This window comes from Phalacrocorax carbo, chromosome 10 (assembly GCF_963921805.1).
Source record: "Phalacrocorax carbo chromosome 10, bPhaCar2.1, whole genome shotgun sequence".
In the NCBI taxonomy this organism is placed as follows: domain Eukaryota; kingdom Metazoa; phylum Chordata; class Aves; order Suliformes; family Phalacrocoracidae; genus Phalacrocorax; species Phalacrocorax carbo.
Window position 1 is genome coordinate 11,446,510 of NC_087522.1, and position 13,577 is coordinate 11,460,086.

The 13,577-nt window shown below is 36.8% G+C and overlaps 1 protein-coding gene and 1 long non-coding RNA gene across 6 annotated transcripts in view; one reads left to right on the forward strand and one right to left on the reverse strand.

Moving 5' to 3' along the window:
• Positions 1–13,577, forward strand: part of SNX29 (sorting nexin 29) — a 246,919-nt gene that overhangs the window by 137,347 nt on the left and 95,995 nt on the right. Inside the window, exon 21 of one of the 3 annotated variants that reach the window (XM_064461866.1) lies at positions 12,102–12,581. The exons of the other annotated variants lie outside the window; for them this stretch is intronic. Within the exon in view, the coding sequence (XP_064317936.1) occupies positions 12,102–12,300 (199 nt within the window). The 3' untranslated portion in view covers positions 12,301–12,581. Of the gene's footprint in view, positions 1–12,101; positions 12,582–13,577 lie in introns of those variants that run through there. 3 annotated transcript variants of the gene reach the window in all.
• Positions 1–13,577, reverse strand: part of LOC135315203 (uncharacterized) — a 38,509-nt gene that overhangs the window by 21,090 nt on the left and 3,842 nt on the right. For 2 of the 3 annotated variants that reach the window (XR_010374648.1, XR_010374647.1), the window contains exons 2-3: positions 12,076–12,209; positions 2,200–2,274 (exon numbers count right to left, since the gene is read on the reverse strand). This is a non-coding gene — a long non-coding RNA (uncharacterized LOC135315203). Of the gene's footprint in view, positions 1–1,434; positions 2,275–12,075; positions 12,210–13,577 lie in introns of those variants that run through there. The other variant, XR_010374646.1, reaches the window with a different exon arrangement.

Here is a 13,577-nt window from a genome sequence, read left to right on the forward strand (position 1 = left end):
TGAAGTTTCCAGTTTGACAAATTGCTGCAAAAATGTAGACCTACTCTTTTGTTGTAGTTGTTGCATCAAAACAAATGTATTGCACTTCCATGTCGAGGCAATCAGTTTCTTCAGTGAGATTTCAGAAATTATGTCTGTGCCACAACAGAAGTTAAACTGTGGTAGGTTGTTGTTTTTTTTTTGAGTGGAGTATTAATCATTTAAGATGATAAAAATGATAGAAATGTAAACGTGGTTGAAAATCTAATTCTGACAGGCTGCGCTTTCTTTCTTGCTTAACACTGAGATAAAAGAGTAAGTATCTTGTATGTGGGACCAAACCTGTTGGCAACCGAAGGAGACACTTCCTTTTTGATTTTGGGGGGATTTTTTTCTTGTTGTTAAACTGTAGGAAAGGTAGTATTAATTCTGAAGCATATATATGTACAGTATTCACATAAGCATTAAAAAACTGTAATATTATTTTAACTTGTTATGCTAATGTTTACATTCTAGAATTTTTAAGCAAATGTGTATATATATAATTTTCTAAACACTTCCTTGTATTTTTTCTTTAATATCCTGTGGTAATTTTGTTGTAATCTGGTTGAAATATGCTACTTGACCAAGAAGAAAATAAAAAATCTTTTCTTCTGTGAAATAGAGCATGCTTACACCTTATTTGTTCTTTTCAGTTGTTTTGTAATTGATTCTGTGATTTATGTTCATTATTTTCAGTGTGTTTCTAGAATGGTATCAGACTTTAATTTGGTAAAGTCTTATTATTTCACCATATGAGAAGTATTTTTTATTGGAAGAAATCTTGAACATTTCAGTTTATAAACTCATATTTGATAAATCACTCGCACAAACAAGAAGGAAAAAAATGCCATGCAAGTTTTTTGTATTGCATGTTGCTATTACAAAAGATTTGTGCTGAAGATACATGGGATCTACCAGGAATTAAATGGCATACATATAATTTCAATATAACTGGTGTTTCAGTACAGATCAGGGGACTGAGATTTGTACTGTTTTCATTTCTGTGATGCTGATTTGCTCTGGAAATGTCATTCTTCCTCTGATTTCATTGCCATTTTTAGAAAGTGAGAATTCCAAAGCTCTTTTAAAGTCTGGCTGAAGGTCTGCAATATGCATACAAGCTGATAGCCCCTTGAAGAGGGGTGACTTTCATGACCACTGTGTTCTGTAGGAAAAAGTTAGGAGGATAACTTTTCCCTTACTTCCTATTCATTGCTGGAGCAGAGCAGGGGGTGCCTCTTCTCTGTTGTTTCTGCCCACGTACAATGAGCCACGTTCCATGGTGCAAGCCAGAATCGTACAGGAAAACACACAAAAAAAATCCCTTGAATGGTGAGGTTTTTTGCAAGCATTGATTTAACATTTTAATATTATTTTGTGATGTTTGGCTCTTACATTCAGAGTACACATATGTATGTTTGATTTCCTTTTATTGAGATACGATACATTCGGATAGTCAGACTGATGCTTTCATAGCCAGTTCATAACTGGATGCTTCCATATAATGTGAAAACAAGCTGCTAGATCTGGATGCGTCATTGAAAATTAAAGGATTAAATTGGAAGCGTGGTATACATTTAAACAATTTCCACCAAACAGACAATGCTATAATTTAAAAAAATACAGTGTTAGTAGATTCCTCATACTCACAGAATAGTCTGCTGATTAAACTAAAAATTTTCAAGCTGCTACCACTATACAGAGATCTAATTAGCTGAACTTGCTTATGTTTAAAAAAAGTCTGTACAGAAAGACACTGGCTGCAAGATTCATAGTGATATTCAGGTATCTGCATCTTTTAAAACCTGTGGTAGGTTAGGAGCCTTTATAGGAGTTAGATGACAGAACTTTTAATCTGTTTTGGCAATCCGTAGGATTTTGTTTCTAAGCAGATGTGGATGAGACTTTTTGAATGATTCCAATACTGATACTAGGTGCTAATAGTTACAGAGTATAAACTTTTCATATCATCTCAATTATTTAAGATCTTAAGCAAAATTATGCTTACAAAGTTTTAATTAATAGTTTCAAGCTATAGGTTTTTTTCTATTTCTGTCTACTTGAGGTACCAGACCACAAAGAGCCCCATGTTATTGATGGGGGCTTGTCTTCAGGCTGTCTGAAGTCAAACATCTCACTGTACCAGATGTACAGAGTTTCAACACTGCAAACAAGCACCTGTTCTGAATGGGTGTTCCTTGGCCATCTGAGCTTCATTTCCTGGTTTACCAGCATGTCTGAGCCTTTGAAGTGCTGTGGGAAGAGTAAAATCTGATCATTAGGGGAAAGACAGCTAGATTAAAAAACATGGGCCAGAGAAGGCTGGAAAGAAAAGGGTTTATCCAATAACCCTGATGTGTACGTGGCAAAACCAGCAGCTGGCCGAGGTTAATTGTATCCCACTGCCTTGTCCAGATGCTGAGCTGCTGCTGCTTAACTACCACTTTCAGTATCCCAGGAAGAACAAGATCATTTAAAGGCATGACTGATCTTCCTGTGAATCCAGGCAAAGATTTAGGTTGCATTTGGGGAGTTATAGTGGCTTTGAATTTCTAGGTAGGCCTACACATTTAAAAGTTTTTCTCTTTTCAGGAAAAGACCTCTGCAGGATTTACTGCTTTTTTTTTCCCTCCAGAAATTTTAAAGAAATAAGGAGAAAGCTTTGTACAAACATTCTGTTAGAAGAAAGAGCAAAGATGTTTTTAAGATACTGTTTAAAATAAGATTTTTGCTACACTTCAGTATTTCTAAATGACCTTTAAGTATTTTAAGTAAACTTACCATATTGCCAAAATTGATAACTGATATTTTGATATTGTGTAAGTCATGCTTGATTTTGTTCTAGAAGATCATCGTGCAAACTGTGGTGCATATGTTTGCCATGCTTATTTTTCTTGCCTTTTTTTGATCTGCATTTTAACAGCAGGCTTTTATTATGTGTGGTTTCTAAGTACCATGATGACAACTTTCTTTTTACTTCCAATTCAACAATATCCATGCCATTTTCAACATGTTTTAATTTCCCAGTATTTTAAAGTTGCTTAGCAAGTGCATATACCTCATCCAATACACTGTATTTGTCATTGCTAAATAAGAACGTCTTATTTTTAAAGTGATCTTATGTCCCTACTCACATCCAGCTTGTAAGCGTTTTATTCATTTAGGCCATTCACTAATTGCACCATTAGATGTCCTTTCTGTAGAGCTTACTTCTGAGCAAACTTGTGCTCTGCCCGGGCTGTGTGCACACAGTGCCTCTTACAGAATAGGGTGAGCCTCTGCACTTTTTGTGGTTTTTTTTTTTTTTTGCAAATGCCAGGTATGGGGTGGTTGGTGCTTCTTCACTGTGTGTGAAGCTTTATATAATCTTTTTTGTGCACTTGGTCTTTTGCTCTTTACACCTTCTTCTGTTGAGCTTGTGATATTTTTGGAGTCTCTGTTGGATCACAAAGACCTGCCCTCCCCCAGTTTTCTACAATTCCTGTGTCTGGCAAATTCATACGTATATAGTGCTTCAGCTCTGACTTTAACTAGTTCATTTTCCTATTAAGAATGTTTTCGTAATTAATTTTATTCCTGGTGCTACATGTTGTTCAGAAACAGCTGAGGTACATCAATGGTTTGTTTTACTCAGTGTCTGAGTGCTACAGCATCAGCTTTGCATGACATAAGCCTCTTCATAACGATGCCAACTAGCGTCTGCCAGAGCCGTCAAATACTAGGCCTTTCTTTGGGAATTGTTACTGTAAAATAGCTTGCACATTCACATTATATAGCTTCACTCTGAATATTTCCAGTTAAGCTAATATATCGAGAAAAGAGTTAATCAGGTTAATGCTAATTTTTAAATACCCAATTTTAATAATGCTAATAATTTTTTTTTACTTGGTTCCCTATTTTTTCAGGTGCTAATTCACCCATTAATTAAGTTGTTTGCACGTGTGTCAAGTTCAGTGACAGTTTCTACATCTCAATTTCTAGTAGGAAACTAAATTATGATTATTAATGTTCCCAATTTTATATGTTAGAAGAAAATTAATTTTTAGCAGTAGAGATCCCCCAGGTGCCTTCCAAAGTGGGAATGTGGGCTTATAGAGAAGTAGGGAATGAGATATCATTTAATATAGTTAAGTAACTTTCCAGCTGCAAGTCAAAGCAGGTAGGACCTCAAACATTTGTCATCAGAAATACGTGTCTTGCCTCCATTGACGTACACAAGCAAGTCTATTTCTTAACTGTAGGACCAAATAAAAAATGAGTATGTCCTTTGTACTGTGCTATTTAAGCTGTTGAACAGATTGAAGGATCTGCTTTTCAGATTCAAGCATTAGATACACATTAATACTTCGTAGCATACAATTTAGCTATTCACTCAGATTTATCTTGAAGTAGCTCAAATTCTCAGTAGGCTTTTGTTTAATACAGTAATGGAACACACAGTCTGTGTGCGACCAAAGTGATACGTCCAGCTTCAAGCAGTTAATAAGATGTGAGGCATTTTGCTGTGATACTTTTATTTCAAACAATATATTAGATATAATTGGCATTTTTGGAAACCATCTGGTAGACATTTTTTTAAGTGAGAAAAAAAATGTGTGAACTGGCAAACAAGATACAGGAGAACTACTCAGAGGTACTGATGTATCAGAAAATAGAGAGTAATTGGGTACTAGAAAAAAGGAAAACAAAAGAAAGCACATATTCTGACACATCAAGAAGCAACAGAAAGAGGAATGAGGAATTCAATGTAGGAATACATTTAAAAAAATATATAAAAATTTTACTGCCTCAAACTGCCACCATATGTTCCATGATGAGATACAACAAAGCAGATAACGTATGTTATGGATTCTGTCAAGCCATAGGACCCTTTGGATATGTCAATAATTAACAAATAACATCTGTTGTCAACTGCTGTACTTAATCAGCACGGGCAAGGTTCCCCTCCCTGCATGACAGAGGTAGCCTATGATATTCTGCTTGCACTTAGTGATTGAAAATTTCTTTGACTACATCGCTTTATGCAGAATTCCTGCTGAGATGTAATTAATGGGAAATCTGGACGTGCAGAAACAGCAGAACACAGCTTGATTTGCAGTATGGTGCTGATTGGGAGTTTTGGCTTACCTTTGACTATTTTTCAGTCAGATATGCTTTTCCTGACTGCCCTGCTCTGTAACCAGGTTGCACTTTCAGAGTGGATGAGCAGCCTTTTCAGATATGCAGAGAGACTAATGATAGCCCACGACTATGTAAAGATGCAGAACAGATATGTTCTTGTTTTGTAGACAAGAGAAATGCAAAAATGCATTAAGTCAGCACTTGTTAATTGACTCACTGGTTACAGAGAAACTCTCAAATGCAATGCACCTTGAAAACCACCACCAATATAACGTAAATTGAAACAGGACACTTGAAGAGCCTGAAGAAGTTGTTTACAGAATCGGGTCTCAAAGCTTCTCTCAGTTGCAGTAGTAGTGGAAGTCTGCAGGAGCTGATCTATTTATCCTCACCATTTCGGAATCCATCCTGTCCTGAGAATGTCACAAGATTCCTCTGGGCTAGAGGAATATTGTTCTGCATTGAAGTAGCTCTGTGGCCTTTAAGTGCAGCTCGTACAGAGAAATGGGGATTTGTAAGTCAAAGATCTGACCTTTATTTCATATCCATGTGTTCAAGAAAGGGTTTTAATAGGAATCTTAGCACTCCTGTGCCAGAACAATTTGAAGTAATGAGATTTTCCTTTAATTTTCGTTAGGATTCATTACACAGGTAATATATAATTAATTACATAGATAATGCATTATCTAATTAGGTAAGATAATGCTCAAAACTCTCAAGTGGGAGGTTCTTAAGTTGGTAAATAAATTTCAGAAATTTAAGTAAATCAGTTGCTGCTGCAGGTGTGTACCGTGCTGATGTAGTGTGCGTTTTAAACATTCTCTCTGCTCCTACCAGAGTAGCTTTAGTTGCACAGAATAATTCAGTCCCCAAGATTATCACTTTTCTCTCTCCCACTAATTCTGGTAACAAAATACCAACTTTAAACAGTAACTGTTGTAACTAAGACAATATAGTATCAAGTCTATGATATCAAGAAGCTAGGCAGCGTGCACAGTCCCATTTTGAGGACCAATATTACCTTCATCCCTGATTGCTCTGCTTCGCCGATACAGAGGGTTATCTTGTGCCTCTGTCCCATCCAATTGTGTTAGGAAACAGGTAGTCAAACACCTCTCTTTGTCCTTGACCCATGATTGAGAGTAAGTTAGGGCTGAGAATCCTCACTTCAAACTTGTCTTTGCACATAGACTGGTCTGATGTCATTTAAAGAATGGAGACCCCTTCCTGAGTTTCATATAAATACATTGTAAGAGTCATTCTCTCTTGTTGCTTATTAGCTCATGAGGGAGTCGCATCTAGACTTCTGCTGCCTTGGCTGTAAGAAGGGTGCTGAAGAGCCGAAATTGTCACTGAAGCCCACAGAGATGCCTTTTTTGGTTGCTAAAAACAAGGCACATAAAATATGGAAAATATTGTCTGACCTGACAATGTAATTCTATTTAAGAAACAGAAAATGTGCTGGATAATATATGCAGACACCTCTGTCATGAAGCCTCATGTGGTTTCACACCCAATTATGTGTGACCACCTTTGGTTACCATAGCAATTTGCTCTTAATTAGAAACTCACCCTCTGCTCATGGCCTGTTTGTGCTAAAGCATGAAATTCTGCTACAGGCTTAGGCACTTTCTTTGTTTATATATTGACTGTGCGTTACTGTGTCAAATGACTTCTTTATGCAGTCATACTGTTTCTTTGACTCAAACATTGATTTGACTTGTAAAATTCTTCAACGTGTCCTTGACCCACTTTCAGTCCGTATATAACGGGCAGGCAACACCAAAAGCGAAGGCAGTGGTGGCGGCGGTGTTAATATATGTAATAGTATGATCGGTAGGGCCAACACAGCTCTCTTACTGCTCCTCTGAGGTGCTCACAGAAGCAGGACTCTGTGAAACCTTCAACCTGCATTCAGGCTCAAGTTGTTTTTTTAACAATTTCAAAAGAAAGGAGTCTCTGCCCATATAAATGTATTTGGTAATGTATAAAGTTGGCTGTATTTGTGTCCACCATAGGGTGGACCAAAATACCACAGGGTGTTTTGATGACAGATATAAAGGATTTGTTCCTGATCTTGTAAGATGAGGGGTATGAGAACAAGTACCTGCAATGTTGAAGTAAATTCTAAAAGTTTGGCATCAGATCAGTGCTTGGGGTGCAGCTTGAAAGCAAAGGTTATGATGCTAAGCACCTTCCTCCTGTAATTCTGGGGAGAACAGAGACCCGTAATTCTTGAAGTCCAGTCCAAGACTGTGGAATCACTAATCTCTGTGTTTTCTGCTCTAAGTGTAGAACCTCAAAGTATGAACACCTCTTTCTAAGATAAAACAAATCCCTCTCCAGACAAAATGCTACAGCACGGGTAATTTCTTCTGGGGGAACGGGACAAGATTAGAACATAATTCAGAAATGTACTTAGTATATTGATAAGGCCAATGTAAGAACTTGCTTTGCAGTATAGAATAGAGAAGTATAGGATAAGCCAGAAAGAATTAATACAAGGTCCACAAAGAGTGTTTTTGAACTTTTGATCTGCTTCCAACAATTACTTGGAACATTCAAGGAGTCCATTCCTTTAGTCTTTAATGTGAAGTTCTTGGGCTATAAGAGGTTCAGGATTGCACTTTGAAAATTTATTTGACAGAAGATCTGAGAGGATTGAGAGAGAGAACATGAAACATTCAGCTTAAAACAAAAGATTATCCCATCTGCTGTATTTCACAAAGATCTCTTTTGTATGTGATGACATGCAATGACAGAGGCTAGCTTTAGCACTGATATAAACTCATCAGCCAGGTTCAAGGACAATGCAATGTGGAGGAACTTTTACTTATTCTATGCTATGGAACTCGTATAAATGCTAATATCGTATCTTACTAATACATATCATGCTGGATAGCAGTAGCAAGAGTAATCTTACCTTTTACCATACAGAATATTGCACTGTGTCTCTGGATTCTTGTTTAATATGCATTCTTGGTTACTGCTCACAAATGCCAGTGTTACATATGAGCATGACCAGACAAACAACAGTGAAAGAAATCCAATCCAATTTCAGCTCTGTAGTCACTTTATGGAGGTTAGATGTCAGCCAGGTGACAGCTGAGTTCTCTCAACTTTTATTTTTTTATTTAATACTTCTCCCAGCTTAGGCTTAAATCCGATACTGAAACTCAAACACTGGATTCAGAATGAAAATGCAATTGTTACTTTTTCTAACCATGCTTGGCATAGACAGAAACGGTGTTTTTAATTTAATCTGTCTGAAAACATTCCTTAAACAAGTAATAAATAGTTCTTCAGAAGCACAAGTAAATTGTGCAACAGGCATGTATCTTTAATTACAATATTAGCCTTAACTGATCTCGAGTCAGCTGTACAGCATTAATCCCATAAGAAAAACAGCCTGTTTTAAGGTCTAATGTCACAGTGCAATCGATTAAGGTAAAAAGAGATTATCTGCCATCAGAAGCTTAACTGAGTACTAAGGAGAGCAGTCAGCTTCCATACATGTAAGTTTGCCAACATTCCCAATATAAAACAAATGACTCGTTACATGGTATCTCTGTTGTGCCTGGATTCTGATTTTCTGTGAGTCATCTCTTCATTTACTGAAATAGAATAAGATGAGTAAAAGAGTCAAATTATAGGGAAAAAAAGTCTGCAAGCTGCGTAACGTCCAACACTGTTATAGAGAATAATGATTATTCATCTACTCTGTGCTTTTTATTGGCTCTGAATGTCACATCAGATCCTTCCTGCCATTGGATTTCTTCTACAGGGAGGAGTTTTCTAAAATCCTCAAGAATAACCAAGGTTGGTCTTCAGTACCACACAGACCGTAACAGTCTTTCTCCTTTTTGATTACCCTTCTCTACTGAATTTGTATTAATCTATAACTGGAAAATTGCATCATGTAACACTGTAAAGGCATATAGTATATAATGAAGGGAATAAAAGCAGTTTTCTATTACCACCACATTAAGTTGGGACTGGATTTTGCATTATAAATTATCATCTTATTGCACATTTTGCTAAACAAGAATGTAATGTTCCATTTAGATGTAACTGAGCTGTAATGTGAGTGGATTTTAAGCATCTGAATAAGGGAAGGGTAAAAAAGGAGGAGGGAGCACGTGTAAAGTTTCTAGTTTTTTAGGCTGTCTTCAATGTATAGCATCCCACAATTGTCATACAGAAGTTCTTCACTCAGAGAGATAAAAAATTATGCATACATTTGAGTATAGCTGTCCTCAGGAACAGTTTGAAAAATCCTTAATTGCAACATTCAGAGAAAGACATAGCAACAGTGACCCACAGAGAAATGTCAAACATGAGAATCCTCCAACTGTGCAAGGGCCAGCCACACATGGATCCAGTTCTAAAGCAGTATAAAGCTGTACTAGACAGCTCTATTCTTAAGGCTGAAGCTTCTCCTTGAGGCTCGTTCTTTTTAAATTATTTAGAGTATAAGGATCATCAATAAAATATCAAATAAGTTATCTGCTCAAGATAACTAATGCATAAATGGCAATGCTAAGGTTGTAGTTTGATAGTATTTAGTTCAAGTTAAGCTAGTGTGAAAAGTAATCTTTTAAAATAGCAGTTAATAATTTACCTTTGCTTTGATTTGTAAAATCTTTGTCTATTTGTGTTCCAACTGTTCATTGTCACACAACTCTTCCCATTGGTCTACAAAAATCAGGTTCAGTCTGAGGTTAAATTGTACCTTGTCAAAGCAGGGATGTTACCCAGTATGAACAACTCATATGACTCCATTTGTTTTCCTGCTTTGTAAATGTTTTCACTCTGTGTACTTGCATGCGTAGGAAGAGGACAGCAGTGAGGGAAAGGTCAGGGACGCTGTGAAGCCTGTGAGGCTTTCCACTTACATCCATGAGATTTAGATGCCTCCTTAGTGCAGATACATAAAAACATTCCTCAGTGAACATTAATGCTGTTTATTTTAAGCAAAGTATAAACTAGAAAAGAAAGCAAAAGTACAAATCAGGTAACACGCACATACCAAATGACATCCAAAACAATATTGACCCATTGTCAGTATAATATTAAACTGACAAGAAAAAGGTTCCCTCACATATAAACACCTTCTATATCCATATCAAAGAACTGAGTATCTGAAACAACACTGAAACTGAAAAACTGAAACAGTTTGTGTGACAGCATGTGTATATATGTGTGTATATATACATACACACACACATACAAAACATCCATCCTTACCACTAATGCAAAGTCATACATGTAATTTATAAACTTTCTATTCTTATATGTTCTAGATGAAAGAAAATAAATGTATTGGTCCTTTTTATATTTGGGGAGTTAGGGTATGAATTGTCCCAGGTTCCCAGGGGAGTCCAGGGATTTAATCGTGTCCCAGTACAATACCAGGCAAGAGATCTGAATTTGATCCCAGAAAACAGTATAGCTGAGGGACATCCTGTCATAGCTCTTTTGCTTCCAGTGCTAAAGATCACTAGAATATTTTCCCTCTGAATTAAATCTGCCATCAGTTCCCTCATGTAGAAATGGAAGGCATGAATTCTATAGACTCCTTCATTCTTCTCTTCCTCCTGAAGAAGTGAGTTTGAAGTTCCTTGAGGCTATATGTTCGTATGTATAATATCTCTTATGTGCCTTAGCTGCCTTTGCTAAAATATTTGGGAATGATAGAACTGTTTTACAGTTGCCTATAGATACCGATGATGGAAATGGATGGCGGGAGGCACGTCTCTCTTTTTAAAGGAATTTTTCATACCTGCTTATCTTTTTAAAAAAGCAAGTCTCTCTCCTGTGTATATTAGATTACAGTACAATTAGTTTTAAAAATTTAGAGCTCTTCAACTTCTAGTTATTGTTGGAATGACTTTCTCTCCTTTGCCTCTATCATTACATATTATTCACAAAACATCATCTATACAAGAGGCATATGCTTAAATACAAAGATTTTCCTTAACCAAAGGATTTCACACTGTAGAAAAGCATGTCTTCCAACATGGTTTACTATGACCATTAAGATCTTAACTGGTAATAACATTATCTACTGAGAAATTTTGGCATCTGTCACTCATTCAGAATTGCACCTTTTGATTTACATTGATAATAATGGTGTTTGGCATTTATAGAGTTCTTTGCATTGCACAGGAGGATGCTGTTATAGTAAATCTAGAATACAAAGTTTTACCAATGCACAAGAGAACAGAGAAAAAACATGCTTCTTAGTGGCTGTACATCTTTTGTTATATTTTAGTAAAGTAAATGGTGTTGAGTTTGACATAACAAATGGTAATCTTTTGAACAGCTCAAGTTATTATGTTCTATTAGCTATAAACAAGGGATAAACAGTGATCATTTTCCCATTAAAGGTGGGTTGGGTGAGGCTGTAATGGAGTACATGGTATTTTAAGATCAATGCCACCACAGATTAACTGTACCATATATTGAGAGACACTGAGAAGGATTTCCAGTACTTGGTTTCTCCAGATGTGCCACATTCTGCTGACAAGTACATAGGAAACACTACCCAGGCTGAGCCTACAGTTCCTCCCCATAGGCTACACCACAAGAAAAAAAAGCCGGACTAGCTTTGTCTAAGGCATTGCCCAAGGTGACAGTTTGGCTGCTATGACTCTTGCTCTCTTAGATCTCTGTCTCCTATTTGTATCTTCCTTCTGCCGGTAGGTTAGAGCTTTACAAGGACTTTCAATTAAAAAAGAAAAAGAAAAACCAGCACCAAGCAATCAATTACCTTTATTCTGTTGTCAAAAGGTTTCCCAGAGTCAAATTTATTTTTATGTTTCCACATGTGTTTTATACTTGTTTCTCTGCATCTGGCAAACATAGGTGCCAATGGATCATTTTAGATACTGTCTGATGCTTTTCTCTCTCCAGTGTCTGGTTTGTGCTTACCTGACTCATATTTTCCTCTATTTCAGACCTGCGTTACACAGCTTGGAAAGCAATTTGTCTGTCCTGCTCACTGGCCAGGAAGCATCGCATACTTGCTGTCTAGCAGTCGGCAAGGCATCTCAAGGATACCTGTTCTGGAAGGAAACAGAAACTTGTTATTATTTGTCCTTGGAAGGAAGGCTGGTATCAAACAAATGTTTGCATGATGCGATCTTTTTGTTCTAGTGCAAGAAAGCAAAGATGTGCTTACACATGGACAGTGAGTAGGAAAGATACTGCCATAGACTACAGCTGGAGATTGGCAGCTAGGGAGGCATTGTTTTGCAGAGAAATCGGAAAGAACAGTGGATGAGTAAGTCATGGAACAGATGACATGTAGCCCAAAGTTAATAAAATAAGGTCATTCGGTCCCCACCTATTAAAGAGTGTGTTCATTATTATAATATATGCCAGTTTTTCTTCTCTTATTCTCAAGGAAACAGCAAATCTTCATGGATGGAGAGAAAAGCCTCGTTTTGACCTAATGAAAACTGAAATACAACTGAGAGTAAGCTTGAACATTCCAGGAACATTTAATTGGAAATGGCAAGTGGGGAGCCTATGGAAAGCCACAGTTGTTGCTCATGTGATGTTCCCTTGTTTGCAGATCAAAGATCTCATAACAGTTGATTAGTAGAACAATGGAAATAAAAGCAAACATCTTTCACTATTATTTTTGTAACAAACTTGTGCCTGAAAAAAGAAGCACTGAGACTTTCACTGGTGAAATCTGTGCAAAGATATTTCTCCCCCAGTAGGCAGTTGGTGGAAAGGTTTTCCAAGGTATTTCCAAGGAGTTTTAGGAACCAACTCACATTCCAAGCTTATGCACACCCCACTTTGAGTGGCTACACACACCCAGTACTGCATGGCAGCAGACATCAATGGCATGAAAAAAGTAATTCAGGGAGAAAAGTTGTTTATTCAGCAGTCATACAATTCGAGCGTAAAGGCCACTGGCACAAATAAATGAAAGCAATTTACATATGTACATAAAGAACATAGTATGAGATTCCCATTTGTAAAGCGGTGTAATGTACTACAGAGGCTTTTTAGTGTGAAAGAAAGGCATCAGAAGCAATTCTGAAACATAAAGCTGACTGATTGTGTATAATGCTCCCCCAAAAAGAGCCACATGAGAAAACAAGGCAACAGTAGAGAGTATTGTAAAAAATATTAAAGTAGCACACTAGCAGAAAACCTGTTGTGTATTTAGTCCAATATTCACAAAAGGGCTTATGCTCCAGAACTACATTCAAGCAGTAGAACTGTGGGACTTCATTGTTTCCCACTATTCTTAAAGAAGTAATCTTTCTAATTTAAGAGACATTTAACCCCTCCAAAAAACTTATTCAGGAAGTGAACTCAGATATTATTGATATAGAGAGTTGTACTTGAAAGCGTTCATAAACTGCATGAAGCAAAATGGACTTTCCTTCAGCATGAGAAATGGATGCTTTTCC